General features: G+C 66.5%; 1 protein-coding gene across 1 annotated transcript in view; it reads right to left on the bottom strand.

Moving 5' to 3' along the window:
* Positions 1-18,417, bottom strand: part of PGAP1 (post-GPI attachment to proteins inositol deacylase 1) — a 56,283-nt gene extending 37,866 nt beyond the window's left edge. Inside the window, exons 1-8 of the mRNA XM_029069686.2 lie at positions 18,308-18,417; positions 13,136-13,289; positions 11,765-11,940; positions 10,543-10,714; positions 10,033-10,193; positions 8,908-8,960; positions 6,616-6,682; positions 3,274-3,379 (exon numbers count right to left, since the gene is read on the bottom strand). Of these exons, the coding sequence (XP_028925519.1) occupies positions 3,274-3,379; positions 6,616-6,682; positions 8,908-8,960; positions 10,033-10,193; positions 10,543-10,714; positions 11,765-11,940; positions 13,136-13,289; positions 18,308-18,340 (922 nt within the window). The 5' untranslated portion in view covers positions 18,341-18,417. The remainder of the gene's footprint in view (positions 1-3,273; positions 3,380-6,615; positions 6,683-8,907; positions 8,961-10,032; positions 10,194-10,542; positions 10,715-11,764; positions 11,941-13,135; positions 13,290-18,307) is intronic.
* Positions 18,418-19,126: the final 709 nt, after the last annotated feature.

The following is a 19,126-nucleotide window of genomic DNA, read 5'->3' as shown; positions in this document are numbered from 1 at the left end:
GGTATAGAATTCAGAGGTACGGACGTAAACGCTTTGGGGCTGGAGCGAACATGGGGATAGGGCGGCGGCTCGGCTCAGCGGCAAGAGCCCGGGATTGGGAGTCGGAGGTCGTGGGTTCTAATCCCGCCTCCGCCGCTCGCCCGCTGGGTGACCCCGGGCGAGTCACTTCACTTGTCTGGGCCTCGGTGACCTCCTCTGGAAAACGGGGACGGAGAAGGCGAACCCCACGTGGGCCAGGGACCGTGTCCAACCCCATCCGCCTGGCTCGACCCCGGCGCTTAGTACAGCGCCCGGCACAGAGCAAGCGTTTCACAGACACCGTAGTTACCACGGCTTACGACAGAGCGGGAGAGACAGAAGACGGAGGGAGCGACGGGCACGCGGAGACGGAGCGCGAACCCGGGAGAGATTACGAGAGACCGAGAGGCGGAGAGGGACGGGGAGACGGAGACACGGTGAGAGCGGGGGGGGGGACGCGAGAGTGAGGGCCAGAGAGCGACGGAGAGAGCGAGAACGGGGGAGAAGGAGACGGGGTGAGAACGCGGGAGAGGGTGAGAGAGACTGAGAGAGACAGAGATGGAGAACGAGAGACAGAGAGAGGGACGGGGAGACAGAGGCACGGCGAGAACACGGGAGAGAATAAGACCGAGAGGCTCGGAGAGTGACAACGAGAGAGAATGAGGGAAAACGAGACGGAGAGAGTGACGGGGGCACAGAGACAGAGCGAGAGCAAGGGAGAGATTGAGCGAGGCCGAGAGACGGAGAGAGAGAGAGCGAGAGACAGAGAGAGGGACAGGGAGACAGAGACGCGGTGAGAACGAGGGAGAGAGGGACGGGGAGACAGAGACACAGTGAGAGCGAGAGAGGGAACGGGAGAGCGAGAGACAGAGAGAGCGAGAACGGGGGAGGAGGAGAAGGAGACGGAGGGAGCGACGGGGACACCGAGATGGAGTGAGAACTGGGAGAGATTGAGAGAGAGTGAGAGACAGAGAGTGAGAACGAGAGACAGAGAGGGACGGGGAGACAGAGACGCAGTGAGAGCGAGAGCGGGAACAAGAGAGTGAGAGGCAGAGAGAGCGACGGAGACAGAAACACGGTGAGAGCGAGGGAGAGAATAAGAGAGGCCGAGAGACAGAAAGACGGAGAGAGCGACAGAGACGGAGTGAGAACGAGAGACGGAGAGAGGGACGGGGAGACGGGGACGCAGTGAGAGCGAGAGAGGGAACGAGAGTGAGAGGCAGAGAGAGCGACGGAGACACGGTGAGAGCGAGGGAGAGAATAAGTGAGACCGAGAGACAAAGACGGAGAGAGCGACAGAGACGGAGTGAGAACGAGAGACGGAGAGAGGGACGGGGAGACGGGGACCCAGTGAGAGCGAGAGAGGGAGCACGAGAGTGAGAGACAGAGAGAGTGACAGAGAGTGAGAACGAGAGAGGAAATCAGAGGGAGCGACAGGGACACAGAGACGGAGTGAGGACTGGGAGAGATTAAGAGAGACAGAAAGAGAGCGACAGAGACACAGAGTGAGAACGGGAGAGAACGAGAGGCAGGGAGAGGGACAGGGAGACAGAGACGGAGTGAGAACGGGGGAGAGGAAACAAGAGAGAGACAGAGAGAGCGACAGGGAGACAGAGAGAGCGAGGAAGGAGGGAAAACGAGACAGAGAGAGCGACAGGGAGAAGAGAGCGAGGGAGAGATTAAGAGAGACTGAGAGGCAGAGAGAGAGAGCGACAGAGACACAAAGTTAGAACGAGAGACAGAGAGAGGGAGACAGAGACACAGTGAGAACGAGAGAAGGAACAAGAGCGAGAGAGGGACAGAGAGAGTGAGAGTGAGGGAGAACGAGAGGCAGGGAGAGGGACAGGGACACAGAGGCGGAGTGAGAACGTGGGAGAGATTAAGGGAGACCGAGAGACAGAGAGCGAGAGAGACAGAGAGTGAGAACGAGCGACAGAGAGGGAGACGGGGACACAGTGAGAACGGGAGAGGGAACAAGAGAGTGAGAGTCAGAGAGAGCGACGGGGAGACAGAGACGCAGGAGGGAGAGAATAAGAGTTCGAGAGACAGAAAGAGGGAGAGAGCGACAGAGAGACAGAGTAAGATCGAGAGACAGAGGGACAGGGAGACAGAGGCACGGTGAGGAGGAACAAGAGAGTGAGAGACAGAGAGAGCGACAGGGACAGAGAGAGTGAGAATGGCGAGGAGACGGAGGGAGCGACGGGGACACGGAGTCGGAGGGAGAACTGGGAGAGATCGAGAGAGACTGAGAGAGACAGAGACTGAGAACGAGAGACAGAGAGGGACGGAGACACAGAGACACAGTGAGAACGAGAGAGGGAACGAGACAGTGAGAGACAGAGAGAGCGACGGAGAGAATAAGAGAGACCGAGAGACAGAAAGAGAGAGAGAGCGCGACAGAGAGACAGAGAGTGAGAACGAGAGACGGAGAGAGGGACGGGGAGACGGAGACACAGTGAGGACGAGAGAGGGAACGAGAGAGCGAGAGAGAGAGAGAGCGACGGAGACAGAGAACGGGGGAGGAGGAGACGGAGGGAGAGACGGGGACACGGAGATGGAGTGAGAACCGGGGGAGATTAAGAGACTGAGAGACAGAGAGAGACAGAGAGTGAGACTGAGAGACAGAGACACAGTGAGAACGAGAGAGGGAACACGAGAGTGAGAGACCGAGAGAGCGACGGAGACAGTGACACGGTGAGAGCGAGGGAGAGAATAAGAGAGACTGAGAAATAGAAAGACAGAGAGAGCGACAGAGAGTGAGAACGAGAGACGGAGAGAGGGACGGGGAGACGGAGACACAGTGAGGACGAGAGAGGGAACGAGAGTGAGAGACGGAGAGAGCGACGGAGAGAGTGAGAACGGGGGAGGAGGAGACGGAGGGAGCGGCGGGGACACGGAGACGGGGTGAGAACCGGGAGAGATCGAGCGAGACTGAGAGACAGAGAGAGACGGAGAGAGGGACGGGGAGACGGAGACACAGGGAGGACGAGAGAGGGAACGAGAGAGCGAGAGACGGAGAGCAGCGACGGAGACAGAGTGAGAACGGGGGAGGAGGAGACGGAGGGAGCGACGGGGACACGGAGACGGGGTGAGAAGCGGGCGAGATCGCGGGAGGGAGAGACGGAGACGGCGAGAGCGAGCCCCTACGGCGGGGCTGAGGCGGCGACGGCGGGCGCCCCCCCGCCCCTCCCCCTCGCTCCCCGCCTCCCGCCGCCCCCCGCGGGGCGGGGCGACCCCCGGGCCGGGCACACGCACCGGGCAGCTCGGCGACGACGTCGGGCTCGTCCTGGAACGGCTTGGCCGGATGGCGCACGAAGTGATGGTTGAGTACCGACAGCCTCTTCCGGGGGTCCGCCGTGATCTGGGGGGGGGGGGGGCGGCCGGGGACGCCTCCGGTCACTCCCGGCCGGGGCGCGACCCGCCGCCCCCCACCCCGCCGCCCGACCCGGGTTCCAATCCCGCCCCGCCGCGGGGCCGAGTCCGTCCCGGCGGGGGCGGATCCGCCCCGGCGCCCGACGCGTAGCGAGCGCCTGACGGGTAGGGGGCGGTCCCCGTCCGCCGCCGGGCCGTCCGTCCCGAGCGCTCGGTACGGTGCCCTGCACGTGGCAGGCGCCCGACGCCGTCGAACGAATCGAAGAGAGACGAGAAGGCCGGAGGGGCTCGGGGCCGACGGCCCGGCACGGAGCGACGACGGCGCCGCCGAAATCGCCGCCGAGGTGACCCGGCGCGGCGCCCGTCCGGCGCTCGCCGCCCGCCTCGGGGAGGGGGAGACAGAGAAGCGGCGGGGCTCAGCGGAAAGGGCCCGGGCCTGGGAGTCGGGGGTCGTGAGTTCGAACCGCGACCGTGGGCGAGGCGCCTGGCTTCTCTGGGCCTCGGTCCCCTCATCTGGAGAACGGGGATCGGCCGTGAGCCTCGCGGGGGACGGCCCGACGACCCCGGATCCCCCCCGGCGCTCGGAACGGCGCTCCGCGCGCAGGAGGCGCTTAACGGGTACCGACGACGTTACGACCGACGTTCCCCGAGGCCGTCGGGCCGGACCCGCTCCCCGTCCCTCCCAGTCTCAGGGGGAGGCGTTTAGGACGGTGCTCGGCACGCGGTAAGCGCTCCGTACAATACGACCGAGTGGAGGAATGAGAGCGGGGATCGGACCCCCCTCTGGCGACCGAGGAGGGAACCGAGGCCCAGAGAAGTGAAGCGACGTGCCCGGGGTCGCCCGGCGGGGCCGGGATCGGAACCCAGGGGCTCCGGGTCCCGCGCTCGGCCACCGAGCCGTGCCGCTCCGGAGGCGAGAACCGAGGACGGACGTGCGTCTTCTCCTCTCCTTTTCCGATAACGATAACGACGGCGGTATCCGTCGGGCGCTTACTACGTGCCGGGCGCCGTCCTAGGCGCCGGGGAGCTACGGGGCCGTCCCGCCGTCCCCATTTGACGGACGGGGTCCAAGGGGAGTGCCGCGACCCTCCCGGAGTCACCCGGCCGACAGGCGGCGGAGGCGGGATCGGAACCCACGACCTCCGACTGCCCGGCCTCTCGCCGCGGAGCCCCGCGGCTTCTCGATAAACACGCGAACTCATCGCGCCGCTTCGCGCTTTTCCCGGAAGACCCCGCCGGCAAACCCGGCGGCCGGAAAAGTCGCCGAGACCGGGGGTCTCTCGCGCTCTCGGCCCGCGGGAGGGTTTCCCCGGGGAGTGAAATACGGATTAAAAAGGCGAGGGGCCGGGATCGTGCCGATGACGTTTCTCTGCCCGGCGCCCCCTCCCCGAGGCGGGGGGGGGGCGGGGGGGAGACCGGGTCACCCGTCCGCTCCTCGGTCGTACCGACTGAGCGCTCCCGGCGTGCGGGGCCCCGTCCTAGGCGCTTTCTCGCCGGCAAGGGAAAGGGCGCCGCTCGAGAAGGACGGCTCGCGGAAGCTCGCCGAGCGGTCCGCGGCGCCACGGTATATCGCGGCGCCTGTCAGACGCTCACCGCGCGCCGGGCGTCGCACTGAGCGCCGCGGTGGAGACGAGCAAACCGGGACGGACACGGGCCCCGTCCCCCCGTGGGGCTCACGGTCTCCATCCCCATTTTACAGGCGAGGGAACCGAGGGCCCAGAGAAGTGAAGAATAATAGTCAACGGCGGTATCTATTAAGCGCTCGCCACGGGCCGGGCACCGTCCCAGGCGCCGGTCTGATGATTCCGATACCTGTCGAGCGCTCGCCACGTGCCGGGCACCGTACCAAGCGCCGGTCTGACGATTCCGGGATCTGTCGAGCGCTGGCTACGGGCCGGGCACCGTTCTGAGCGCCGACTGAATGATTCCGGTATCCGTTCGTTCATTCAACGGTATTTATCGAGCGCTTACTCTGTGCAGAGCACTGGGCCGAGCGCTTGGGATGAACAAGTCGGCAACGGATAGAGACGGTCCCTGCCGTTTCACGGGCTTATCTGTCGGGCGCTCGCTACGGGCCGGGCGCCGTCCTGAGCGCCGGTCTAATAATTCCGGTCTCCGTCGGGCGCCCGCTACGGGCCAGACGGTGTACTGAGCGCCGGGGTGGATCCAAGCAAATCGGGTCGGCCGCGGCCCCCCGTCCCCCGTGGGGCTCACGGTCTCCGTCCCCGGTTCACAGGTGAGGGAACCGAGGCCCGGAGAAGCGAAGAATTATAGCGATGCCGGTATCCGCTAGGCGCCCACTATGCGCCGAGCACCGTTCTAAGCGCCGGGGGAGCCACGGGGCCGTCGGGTCGTCCCCCCGGGAGGCTCCCGGTCTTCATCCCCATTTGACGGACGAGGTCGCCGGGGCGCCGAGAAGCGAAGCCACCGGCCCGGAGCCACCCGGCTGACGGGTGGCGGGGCCGGGGTTCGAACCCACGACCCCCGGCCCCTAAACCCGGGCTCTTTCCACTGAGCCACGCCGTGCGGAGCGCTTACTATGTGCAAAGCGCCGTCCTGAGCCCGGCGGCCGAGCCGCTCCTCTCGGCGCCTCCGTTCCCCCGCCCGTCCGACGGGGACGGAGGGCGGGAGCGGGACGGCCCGACGGCCTCCTAATGACGTTGGTATTCGTTGGCATCCGTGAAGCGCTTACCGTGCGCAGGGCGCCGTTCTAAGCGCCGGGGTGGACAAAGGGGAATCGGGTCGTCCCACGCGGGGCTCACGGGCTTCACCCCCATTTGACAGATGAGGGAACCGAGGCCCGGACCAAGTGAAGCGACTCGCCCAGGGTCACCCGGCTGACGGGTGGCCAGAGCCGGGATTCGAACCCGTGACCTCCGGCTCCAAAGCCCGCGCTCTTTCCCCTGAGCCCCGCCGCTCCCACCTCCCCCGGCGCCCGGCACGGCGCCCGGCACGGCGTGGGAAGATGGGCCCGGACCCGCCCTCCCGACACGTCACGTCGGCTGTGCGGGTCCCCTCTCCGCCCCGACGCCGTCCACGCGGGGGACCCGGGAGGTCCCGGGTTCTCATCCCGCCCCATCCCCCGGGCGACCCCGGGGCCGGTCCCGTCGCCTCTCCGGGCCTCGGTCCCCCTCGTCCGTCAGACGGGAACGAGGACCGGGGGCCCCGCGGGGGACGGGGACCCGACCGCGCCTCGCGGCGGCCGCCGGAGGAACGAATCCCGACCTGTCTGGTGTCCGCGTCGACGAGGTCGAAGAAGGCCCGGACGGTGGCGAGGATCAGCTGCTTACACCTAAGGGGTCAAAGGAGAGTCGATCGCCGGGCGGCGTCTCCGGGGCGCCGTGCCCAACGCTCGCGGGGAGGAGGCGGCGCGGCGCGGCGGGCGGGCGGGGGAGCCCGCGGTCGGGCCCCGAGGGCCCTCTTCCTCCGGGGCCCCGGCTCCTTCCCGCGAGGCGGCCCCCGCCTCCCGTCCGCCGCACTCGACGCCGTCGCGGGTGGCCGTCCGTCCGGCGTCCCGCCCCGGCCCGTGATTTCCTCCGGGGCAGGCTCGCGGGTTTTGATCCCGCTCTGACTCTTCGGGGGGCCTAGGAGAACGCTTTCTTAATGATAATCACGATGATGATAATGATGATGACGACGACGACGGCATTCGTTAAGCGTTCGGGGTCATCAGGTCGCCCCATGTATTTACCATTCTATTTATTTTACTAACGACACGTACGCGTCTATGCCTCTATATCTATGCCCGCGTGTACACGGACAGATATACGTATATATCCCCCCGTTGCCGAACCGTCCATTCCAAGCGCTCAGCACACGGTAAACGCTCAATAAATACTACCGAATGAACGAACGGGGCTCGGGGTCTTCATCCCCATTCGACAGAGGAGGGGACTGAGGCTCAGAGAAGTGAAGTGACCCGGCCAGAGTCGCCCGGCCGATAAGGACGACGATGAGGTCGGCATCCGTCAAGCGCTCACCACGTGCAGAGCACCGTTCCAAGCGCCGGGGGAGACACGGGGTCACCGGGTCGTCCCGCGGGAGGCTCGCGGTCAGTCCCCGTTGGCCGGACGAGGGAACCGAGGCCCAGAGGGGCGAGGTGACTTTGCCCACGGTCACCCGGCTGACGCGGGGCGGGGCCGGGATTCGAACCCCTGACCTCCGACTCCCGAGCCCCGCCGCTTCTCTGATGAGTGGCCGGGCCGGGACCTGAACCCACGACCCCTGACTCCCCGGCCCGGGCGCTTTCCGCCGAGCCACGCCGCCTCTCTCGGGCACTTATAAAACAGTGCTGATGACACAGACAGTTACGGTACTCGAGGAGCGCTCACTAGGTGCCGAGCACCGTTCTAAGCGCCGGGGGAGATCCGAGGCGATCGGGTCGTCCCCCGTGGGGCTCCCGGTCTTCATCCCCATTTTCCAGATGAGGGAACCGAGGCCCGGAGAGGCGAAGTGATAACTGATAATTAATTAGGGCGTTCGTTAGGCGCTCACTACGTGCAGAGCACCGTCCTAAGCGCCGGGGGAGATACGGGGTCGTGGGGTCGTCCCCCGTGGGGCTCCCGGTCTTCATCCCCATTTCCCAGATGAGGGAAGCGAGGCCCGGAGAGGCGAAGCGATGATCGATGATAATTACGGTATCCGTTAAGCGCTCACTAAGTGCCGAGCGCCGGGGGAGACACGGGGTCGTCGGATGGCCCCACGGTGGGCTCACGCCTTCTCATCCCCGTTTTTCCAGATGAGGTCACCGAGGCCCGGAGAAGCCAAGCGACTCGCCCACGGTCACGCAGCCGACCCCGGCGCTTACAACGGTGCGTTGGGCCCAGCGTGGGCGCTCGAGAAGTCCTACGGTCATCGTCATTTAATAACGGTAACGATAACGTCGGTGATCCGTTAAGCGCTCACTACGTGCCGAGCGCCGTTCCGAGCGCCGGGGGAGATCCGGGGGTCGTCGGGTCGTCCCACGGGAGGCTCACGGGTCATCCCCGTTTTCCAGATGAGGCGACTGAGGCCCAGAGAAGCGAAGCGACCCGCCCACGGTCACCCGGCTGACGAGGGGCGGAGCTGGGATTCGAGCTCACGACCTCCGACTCCCAAGCCCGGCCTCCTTCCGCTGACGGGGGGGTGGGACGCGGAGCCGCTCGGCTCTGGGGGGGGGCGGGGGGGCGTCAAAGCGGACACCCCCACCCGCCCGAGAAGCGGCGGGGCTCGGCGGCGAGAGCCGGGCTCGGGAGTCGGAGGCCGTGGGTTCTGATCCCGCCCCGGCCGCCGGCGGGCTGGGCGACCTCGGGCCGGTCGCTTCGCTTCTCCGGGCCGGAAAAGGGGGACGGAGGCCGTGAGCCCCGCCCCCCCCCCCGGGGCGCCGCCCGACCACCCCGGATCCCCCCCCGGGCGCCGCCGACGCCGCTCGGCACGTAGTAAGCGCCCGACGGATCCCGTCGGCGCCACCGTCCGTCCGCCCCCCGCCCCCGGGTCCCCCGGCCGAACGGAAGGCGGCGAGGCGTCCTCCCGACTCACCAGACGATGGAGAGGTGATCCGTCGAGGCCCAGGTCCTCGGCACGGCGGAGCTCTGACGGGACAGAGGGAGGGGAGGCGCCGGGTGGTATTTACCGAGCGCTCGCGGTCTCGGGGCGCCGGGTCTCCCGGTGGCCGCGTCGTCCTCTCCCGAGCGCCTAGCGCGGCGCTCGGCACACGGCGAGCGCTCACTAAATACGACCGAAGGAGCGCCGGGCCGGGCGCTCGGGAGGGGAGCTCGGAGGGGAGAGAGGGAGACGCCCCGCTCGGTCATTCGACCCTACTTATTGGGCGCTTAGACCGTGAGCCCGGCGTGGGCGGGGATCCGTCGTCGTGGTGCCGTCCTCTCCCGAGCGCTCGGTACGGCGCCCGGCGAGCGCTCGACGGAGACGACCGAGAGGGCGCCGTACCGGGCGCTCGGGAGGGGGGCTCGGAGGGGAGAGGGAGACGCCCCACTCGATCGTATTTACCGAGCGCTCGCGGCGTCTAGCCCGCGAGCTCGTGGCGGGCGGGGATCCGGCGTCACACCGTCCTCTCCCGAGCGCTCGGCCCGGCGCTCGGCACACGGCGGGCGCTCGACGGATACGGCCGAAAGGGCGCCGTACCGAGCGCCGGGGAGGGTCCGGCGGAACGGCGGACAGACGCGTCCCCCGCCCACAGCGGAGACGGGGCGACGGAGGAAGGGAGCGGGGGAAGGGGAGGGCGCGGGCAGGGAAGGCTTCCCGGAGGAGGCGGGCCCTCGACGATAATAAGGTCGGCATCCGTTAAGCGCTTACTCCGTGCAGAGCGCCGTTCTGAGCGCCGGGGGAGACACGGGGTGGTCGGGTCGTCCCCCGTGAGGCTCCCGATCTTAATCCCCGTTTTCCAGACGAGGTCGCCGAGGCCCAGGGGAGACCCAGACCCAGACCCAGACGCGGGGTCGCCCGGCCGACGGGCGGCGGAGCCGGGATTCGAACCCACCAGCTCGGCCTCCCGAGCCCGGGGCTCCCGCCGCCGCGCCGCCTCTCTGAGGATCCGGGGGGCGGGGAGAGGGCCGGCCCGTGGGACCCGAGGAGGGAGGGCGGGCCGGAGGCGGGACGCGGGCGCCACGGAGGGAGGGGGCGGGCGGGGGCGGGCGCGGAGCTCACCACGACGGACAAGGCGCCGCCGTGCCGGGCGGACGTGGGCAGGAAGGTCAGGCCCGAGCGGACCTGGTAGTCGCGGAAGCCGCCGGCCACCGACAGCGCCGTCAGGTTCTGGACGTCCCGGCCCCTCCGCGCCCAGTGGGAGTTGACGGCCACGTAGAAGTCTAGGAGGAGACCCGGCCCCCCCGCCGCCGGTCGGTGCGCGCTCGGCGCGGGCGCCGCGCCCGCCGCCGGCGCCGCGCCCGCCGCCGGACCCCCGTCCCCCCCCGCCCCCCCCGGCCGATCCGAGGGATCGACGATCGACGAGAACGGGGCTCCGTCCCCTAGGCCGCGCCGCCTCGGAGCGCTCGAGCGCTCGGAATGGACAAACCGGTAACGGACGGAGACGGTCCCCGCCCTCCGACGGGCTCGCGGTCAAATCGGGACGGGGCCCGGCTCAGAGGGGGCGCCCAACCAATCCCCCGATCATCAGAGCGGGCGGCGACCACCACGGCGCCGAGCGGAGAGACTCACCGGTGAGGTAGCGGTCGAGGGGCACGACGGGGGCGGCGTGAGGGGCGGCCTGGGTGATCAACAGGTTGAGCAGCTCGGGCTCGAAGTGGTCGAGGGTGAGCAGGGCGCGGGCCACCAGGCCGCCCATCGAGTGGCCCACGATGGCCACGCTCCGCGGGGCGAAATCCTGACCCTTCGGGGAAGATCCGGGAGTCGGTCGGCCCCCCCCCGCCCCGGCCCCGGGCTGCCTACCGAGCGTCAGCCGAGGGCCCGGGGAGAGGACGGGGGACGGGGCGGCGATCCCGGCGCCGACGGGCCGCGCCGTGCCGCGAGGCGCGACGACGACGTCGGCGCCCGTCGGGCGCTTACCGGGTGCCGAGCGCCGGGGCAGACGCGGGGGAATCGGGCCGTCCCCCGTGGGGCTCACGGTCTCCGCCCCCACCGAGGCACCGGGGAGCGACGCGACTCGCCCACGGTCCCCCGGCCGGCGGGCGGCGGAGCCGGGATCCGAACCCGTGACCTCCGACCCCCGGAGCCCGGGCTCTCTCCACCGGGCCGCGCCGGACGTACTGGGCGCCGGGGACGGCGGGGGGCCGGACGCCGGAGCGCGGAGCCCGGAAGGTCCCGGATCCCAGTCCCGCCCGCCTGCCGCGTGACCTCGGGCCGGTCGCTCCGCTTCCCTCAGAGCAGCGGCGCGGCGGAGAGAGGCCGGGCTGGGGAGTCGGAGGTCGTGGGTTCAGGTCCCGGCTCCCCCGCCCGTCGGCCGGGTGACTTCGCCGCTCTGGGCCTCGGTGACCTCGGCCGGAAAAGGGGGATGAAGACGGGGAGCCCCCCGGGGGACGACGGGATGGCCCGGTATCCTCCCCGGCGCTCGAAACAGCGCTCGGCGCACGGTAAGCGCCCAACGGATGCCATCGTTTCTTAAGCGGCTCTTCTCCGGGCCTCGGTCTCCCCATCCGTCAAACGGGGACGAGGCCCGGGAGCCCCACGCGGGACCCTGACGACCCCGCCTCTCCCCCGGCGCTCGGGACGGCGCCGGGCACGCAGCGGGGGGGGGGGGGAGGGAGTCGGGGCGGAGGGGAAGGGGAGGGCTCGGTCCGGGAAGGCCTCCCGGAGGAGGCGAGCGCCCGGCGGGGCTCGGGCGTCAGCGGCCGCGGGTTCGTATCCCCGCCCCCCCCCCCCCCGCCCCGCCCGGCGCTCGTAGCGGGCGCTCGGCCGAGGGCGCGACGACGGCGCTCGTTACCTTATAGAGTCTCAGGATGACTTTGATGCACTCGTGCACGAACCTCGTCTGACTGCGGAGGCTCCCGCCGTAGAGGGCCACCAGCTCCTCGTTGAAGTTGACGCTGAAGAAGTTGAAGTGGTATTTGAAGTCGATGTCCTCGGCCTTGCGGAGGGCGACGGAGCCCAGCGATCGCACTGGGCGGGCACCGTAATAACAATCGTCACCGTCAGCGTCACCGCGGCACTTCGACGCTCGCTACGTGGTGACGCCGGGATCTCTCGGGCGCTCAGGCTGGCGGATCGAGGGCCGTCGGGCCGTCCCCCCTTCCACGGAGGAGGGAACCGAGGCCCAGAGGAGCCAGGGGACTCGCCCGCGGCTCCCCCCGCGGACGAGCGGCGGAGCCGGGATCGGAACCCGTGAGTCTCCGGCTCCCGGGCCCCGCCCACTCGGCCGCGCCGTCTCCGTCCACGTACGAAGTGGGAAGGGCGCTCGGTACGGCGCGGGGGCACGCGGGCGGCGCCTGACGCGTACGACGATCATCGTTATCCACTTCCCCGTGCCTCGGTCTCCTCGCCTGTAAGATGGAGACGGAGACGCCAGCCCCGCGCGGGACGGGGACCGCGCCCGATCTGACGCCCTCATATCCGCCCCCGAGCTCGGGACGGTGCCTGGCACGTACTGAGCGCTTAACGGACACCGTCGTCATCGACGATATCATTATTAATAATAATCACGTCGGTATCCGTTAAGCGCTCACTAGGCGCCGAGCACCGTTCTGAGCGCTGGGGGAGATACGGGGTCATCGGGCGGTCCCACGCGAGGCTCCCGGTCTTCGTCCCCATTTTGCAGATGAGGTCGCCGAGGCACGGAGAAGTTACCCGACTCGCCCACAGTCACCCGACTGACCGGCAGAGGCCGCATTCGAACCCACGACCTCGGACTCCCAAGCCCGGGCTCTTTCCGCTGAGCCACGGAATCCCCTTATTAATACGGACCGCTTGAATGCCACGGCTATGACGATCACAGAGTATCGATCCCGCCTCTTCCCCTCCCCCGGGCCCAAGTGCTTAAGCAATACCATCGAGAGGATTATTCATCATCGAGCCCTTAAATATCCTCATCATCGTCAATATTGATAACGAGAACAGGCAGTCATCAAATGCCATCACCAAGCGCTCCGATAGCGGGGTTACCCTTTCGACGATAACCCGCCAGCGCCGCCTCTTTCCCGCGGTCCGGGGCCCGGGGTCCCGATAGCCAGTGTGGGCGGGGAGGGGACCCCCCCGGCTCCGCGCCCGGTCGGCGGGCGAACGCGGGTCGTCTCTCCGTGCCGGGGCGTCCCCCGCGCCCGGTGCCCGGGACGTCCGGGACGTCCGGTGTCCCGCTCACCTTGCTTGTAGCTTCCGGCGTTGCCGGGGAGGAAGAGGACGGGGACGCCCGCGAGCTGCAGCTTCTTGTTGCGGCGGGCGTAGCTGCCCTCGCCGTACAGGTAGAGCTCGTAGGCGGGGAAGCGGCGGCTCAGCTTCTTGGGAAGCTTGATCTTCTGCGGGGAAACGGGCCCGGCCCCCCGGGTCAGACCCCGCGACGGGGGGCGGGAGGGAGGGACCCCCCCCCCCCGCCACGCCCCCCCCGGCCCGCCACAGCCTCGGGGAGACGGGAGGACGGGGCTCCGAGACGGCGGGAACGAGGAGGGGGGGGGGGGGGGTGGGGGAGAGGCGCAAGGGAGGAGGAATGGGGGGGAGGAAAAGAGGAGGGGGGGGGAAGGAACCCAGCGCTTAGAACAGTGCATTATTATTATTATTATTATTAAGGGGGAGGGAAGGAGGAGGGGAAGAGGAGGAGGGAAAGAGGAGAAGGGGGAAGGAAAGGAGGGGGGAAGGAAGGGGGAGGGAAGGAGGAGGGAAGGAAGGAAGGGGAGGGAAGGAGGAGGAGGGAAAGAGGAGAAGGGGAAGGAAAGGAGGGAAGGGGGAGGGAAGGAGGAGGGGAAGAGGAGGAGGGAAAGAGGAGGAGGGGGGAAAGGGAAGAAGGAGGGGAAGAGGAGGAGGGAAAGAGGAGAAGGGGGAAGAAAGGAGGGAAGGAAGGGAGGGAAGGGGGAGGGAAGGAGGAGGAGGAAAAGAGGAGAAGGGAGAAGGAAGGGAGGAGGAGGGAAGGAGGGAAAGAGGAGAAGAGGGAAGGGAAGGAGGGAAGGGGAAGGGAAGAAGGAGGGGAAGAGGAGGAGGGAAAGGGGAGAAGGGGGAAGAAAGGAGGGAAGGAAGGGAGGGAAGGGGGAGGGAAGGAGGAGGGGAAGAGGAGGAGGGAAAGAGGAGAAGGGGGAAGGACAGGAGGGAAGGGGGAGGGGAAGAGGAGGAGGGAAAGAGGAGAAGGGGGAAGGAAAGGAGGAGGGGAGGAGGAGGAGGGGGAAGGAAAGGAGGGAAAGAAAGGAGGGAAGGGGGAGGGAAGGAGGAGGGGAAGAGGAGGAGGGAAAGAGGAGAAGGGGGAAAGAAAGGAGGAGGGAAGGAGGAGGAGGGAAGGAGGAGAAGGGGGAAGGAAAGGAGGAGGAGGGAAAGGGGAGGAGGGAAAGAGGAGAAGGGGGAAGGAAAGGAAGAGGGAAGGAAGGGGGAGTGAAGGAAGAGGAGGGAAAGAGAAGCGGTGTGCCTTAGTGGCAAGAGCCCTGGCTTGGGAATCAGAGGTCACGGGTTCGTATTCCAGCTCTGCCGCCTGTCAGCTGGGTGACCGGGGGCGAGTCGCTTCACTTCTCTGGGCCTCAGTGACCTCATCTGGAAAATGGGGATGAAGACCGTGAGCCCCACGGGGGACGACCCGACGACCCCGGATCTCCCCCGGCGCTTAGAACGGTGCTCTGCACATAGTAAGCGCTTAACAGATACTAACATCGTTATTATCGGTATTATTATTAAAGAGAAGGGGGAAGGAAAGGAGGGAGGAGAAGGAGGGAAAGAGGAGAAGGGGGAAGGAAAGGAGGAGGGAAGGAAACGGGAGGGAACGAGGAGGAGGGAAAGAGAAGCCGCATGGCTCAGTGGCAAGAGCCCGGGCTCGAGAGTCAGAGGTCATGGGTTCCTATCCCAGCTCCACTGCCTGTCAGCTGGGTGACTCTGGCCAAGTCACTTCACTTCTCTGGGCCTCAGCGACCTCATCTGTCAAATGGGGATGAAGACCGGGAGCCCCACGAGGGACAACCTGATCGCCCGGTATCCCTCCCGGTGCTTAGAACAGTGCTCGGCACAGAGTGAGCGCTTAACAAGTACCGACATTATTATTAAGGAGGGGAAGGGGGAATAATAACGGTGGCATTCGTTAAGCGCTTACTCCGTGCCGAGCACCGTTCTAAGCGCCGGGGTAGACACAGGGGAATCAGGTCGTCCCACCTGGGGCTCAGGGTCTTAATCCCCATTTTACAGATGAGGGAACTGAGGCACCGAGAAGTGAAGCGACTCGCCCAGAGTCACCCGGCTGACGAGTGGCCGAGCCGGGATTCAAACCCATCGCCTCTGACTCCAAAGCCCACGCTCTTTCCACTGAGCCACGCTGCTTCCACGCTGGGGGAGGAAAGGAGGGAAGGAAGGAGGAGGGAAAGAGGAGAAGGGGGAAGAAAAGGAGAGAAGGAAGGGGGAGGGAAAGAGGAGGAGGGAAAGAGGAGAAGGGGGAAGAAAAGGAGGGAAGGGGGAGGGAAGGAGGAGAAAAGAGGAGGGGGAAGAAAAGGAGGAGGGAAGGAAGAGGAAGGAAGGAGGGAAGGAGGAGAGAAGGAAGAGAGAAGGAAGAGGAAGGAAGGAGGGAAGGAGGAGAGGAGGAGGGGGAGGAGGACGGAAAGAGGAGGGAAGGAGGAGGAAAACAGGAGGGAAGGAGGAGGAAAACTGGAGGGAAGGAGGAAGGAAAAAGGGAAGGAGGAAAGGAGGGGAGGGGCAGGAAAGGGGGAGGGAAGGAAGGATGGAGGAAAGGAGGAGGAGGAACGGAGGAGGAGGAAAGGAGGAAGGAAAGAGGAAGAAAAGGATGATGAGCTAGAAGGTCCCCCAGCGCTTAGAACAGTGCGTGACACACAGCTAGTGCTTAACGGATACCACTATTAAATGCCACGACCAAAGCCCCTGATCCATCGACGATAATCAGGGCATTCGTCGGGCGCTTACTACGCTTCAACCGGTGTCCTACGCACCGGGAGAGAGACAAGTCGATCAGTTCGGACACCGTCCCCGCCCCACGTGGGGCTCACAGCTCAAGGAGGGATTCGACGGCGTTCGCCGGGCACCCGCTGCGGGCTGGGCGCTGTACTGAGCGCCCACCGCGGGCCGGGCACGCAACCGAGAGCCCACAGCGTGCCAGGAGCCGGACCACCATCCTCCCTGTCTCGCAAGCTCGTAAACCTGGCGTCATCCCACTCGCTCGATCGTACCTATCGAGAGCTTAATGCGCGCCAAGCCTCCAACTGAGCACCTGGAAAGTAATCGTAGTAATAAGGGCGGCATTCGTTGAGCGCTCACTATGTGCCAAGCACCGTTCTAAGCGCCGGGAGGGACCCAAGGTCATCGGGGGGGGGGGGGGGCTCCCGGTCCTCCTCCCCATTTTACAGACGAGGGAGCTGAGGCCCAGCGACGCAGCCGACGAGTGGCGGAGGCGAGATTAGAACCCACGACCTGATAAATTAGTGGGGAGAGTCACTGAAATATTCATTCGATTGCATTTACCGAGCCCTTCCTGTGTGCAGAGCACTGCGCTAAGCGCTCGGAACGGATAACTGGGCAACAGAGAGAGACCGTCCCCGCCCGACGGAGGGCTCGCGGTCTAGAAAGGGGAGACGGACGACAGAACGAAACAAGGGGTCAGGCGTCGATACCATCGAGATAGATCAAGAGGCTCACAGACAGAGACACGTTAATCGGAGTGACAAATAATAGAGAAGCGGCGTGGCTCGGTGGACAGAGCACGGGGTTGGGAGTCAGAGGCCATGGGTTCGAATCCCACATCCCCCACCTGTCAGCTGGGTGACTTTGGATGAGTCACCTCACTTCTCCGGGCCTCAGCGGCCTCATCTGTCAAATGGGGATGAAGACCGGGGGCCCCACGGGGCACGACCCGATGACCCCGTATCTCCCCCGGCGCTTAGGACGGTGCTCTGCAGATAGCAAGCGCTCAACGGACACCAACATCGTTATTAACAAACAGCATCGTCATTATTATTAGAAGAGGGGGAGGGGGCACAGACAGCAAAGGAAAAGAGAGCAAAAGAAAAGCAGCGGGTTGGCCCAGGGCTTGGGACAGTGCTCCCAAGCTTAAGAGATGCCGCCCTCAACGGGGTGATTAGGATGATGATGATAATAATAATAATAATAATGTCGGCATTTGTTAAGCACTTACTCTGTGCAGAGCACCGTTCTAAGCGCCGGGGGAGATCCGGGGTCGTCGGGTCGTCCCCCGTGGGGCTCCCGGTCTCCATCCCCATTTTCCAGATGAGGTCACTGAGGCCCAGAGAAGTGAAGCGACGGGCCCACGGTCGCCCAGCTGACGAGCGGCAGAGCCTGGATTCGAACCCATGACCTCTGGCTCCCGAGCCCGGCCTCCTGCCCCTGAGCCCCGCTGCTTCTTCAACGTGATAATATGATGTAATACAATGACACGATATGATATAACGATGCGATAATATGATAGAATAGAATATGATAATATAACGATATATATATAAAATGATCATTCAGGGTGACTACTGTCAGAGGAGAAGGAGGAGGTGAGGAGGAGGAGGAGGATGATGGAGGGGTGGGGATGAAGGGAGGAGGAGGAGGAGGAGAGGATAATAATAGGGTTGGTATTTGTTAAGCGCTTACTATGTGCAGAGCACCGTTCTGAGCGCTGGATGAGGATGATGGGGAGGAGGGGGTGAGGATGATGGTGGGGGGTGGGGATGAAGGGGGAGGAGGATGAGGAGGAGGAGGAGGGGGTGAGGATGAGGAGGATGGGGAGGAGGGGGGGAGGAGGAGGGGGATGGGGAGGAGGGGGGGAGGAGGGGGGGGAGGAGGATGATGATGGCGAGGAAGGGGTGAGGAGGAGGATGGGGAGGGGGTGAGGATGATGATGGGGAGGAGGGAGTGAGGAGGAGGAGGAGGATGGGGAGGAGGAGGGGGGAAGATGATGATGGGGGGATGAAGGGGGGGTGAGGATGAGGAGGCGGATGGGGGGGTGGAGATAATAATAATAATAACGTTGGTATCTGTTAAGCGCTTACTCTGTGCCGAGCACCGTTCTAAGCGCCGGGGGAGAGACGGGGTCATCAGCTTGTCCCCCGTGAGGCTCCCGGTCTTCATCCCCATTTTCCAGAGGAGGGAACTGAGGCCCGGAGAAGTGAAGCGACTGACTCGCCCACGGTCCCCCAGCCGACGAGTGGCAGAGCCGGGAGTCGAACTCATGAGCCCTGACTCCGAAGCCCGGGCTCTTTCCACTGAGCCACGGAGATGAAGGGGGGAGGAGGATGAGGAGGGGATGAGAAGGGGGTGAGGAGGAGGATGGATGGGGAGGGGGTGAGGAGGAGGAGGAGGAGGAGGAGGCTGGGGGGCGGCAGGGGTCGGTGGGTCGGACCTGGTACTCGGGGTCCTCGAACATGTAGCTCATGCGGCAGCGGTTCTCCTCGAAGCCGAAGAAGACGTCCCACAGCCCCAGCGCCACCAGCGCCCCCGCCGCCCCGAACACCCAGGCCCCCCACCCCCATCCTCGACCCGGGCCCATGGCGCAAGCCCACCCCGACCCCCGACCTCCGCCCCCCGCCCCGCCGGACGGCAGGACCGGCCCCCGCGCCTGCGCCCTACGCCCGCCGCTCGACCTCCGCTCAGGGCGCCTGCGCCCTACACCCCTCCCACCCCCTCCCGTCCAGCGCGCCTGCGCCCTGCGCCCGCCGCTCGGCCTCCGCTCAGCGCGCCTGCGCCCTATGCCCGCCCCTCCCCCCCCTCCACCCCGTCCAACGCGCCTGCGCCCTGCTCCCTCCGCTCGGCGCGCCTGCGCCCTACACTCCCCTCCCCTCCAGCGCGCCTGCGCCCTGCGCCCGCCGCTCGGCCTCCGCTCAGCGCGCCTGCGCCCGACACTCCGGACCCTCCGCTCGGCCTCCGCTCAGCGCGCCTGCGCCCTATGCCCGCCCCTCCCCCCCTCCCCCCGTCCAACGCGCCTGCGCCCTGCTCCCTCCGCTCAACGCGCCTGCGCCCTACACTCCCCCTCCCCTCCAGCGCGCCTGCGTCCTGCTGCCGCCGCTCGGCCTCTGCTCTGCGCGCCTGCGCCCTGCTCCCGCCGCTCAGCCTCCGCCCTACACCCCTCCTCCCCTCCGCCCGCAGCGCGCCTGCGCCCTACACCTGCCCCGTCCCTCCGCCCGACGCGCCTGCGCCCTACACCGCCCTGCCTCCCTCCGCT

This window comes from Ornithorhynchus anatinus, chromosome 7, assembly GCF_004115215.2.
Source record: "Ornithorhynchus anatinus isolate Pmale09 chromosome 7, mOrnAna1.pri.v4, whole genome shotgun sequence".
Taxonomy (NCBI): domain Eukaryota; kingdom Metazoa; phylum Chordata; class Mammalia; order Monotremata; family Ornithorhynchidae; genus Ornithorhynchus; species Ornithorhynchus anatinus.
This window is presented reverse-complemented; position numbering and strand designations above follow the sequence as displayed.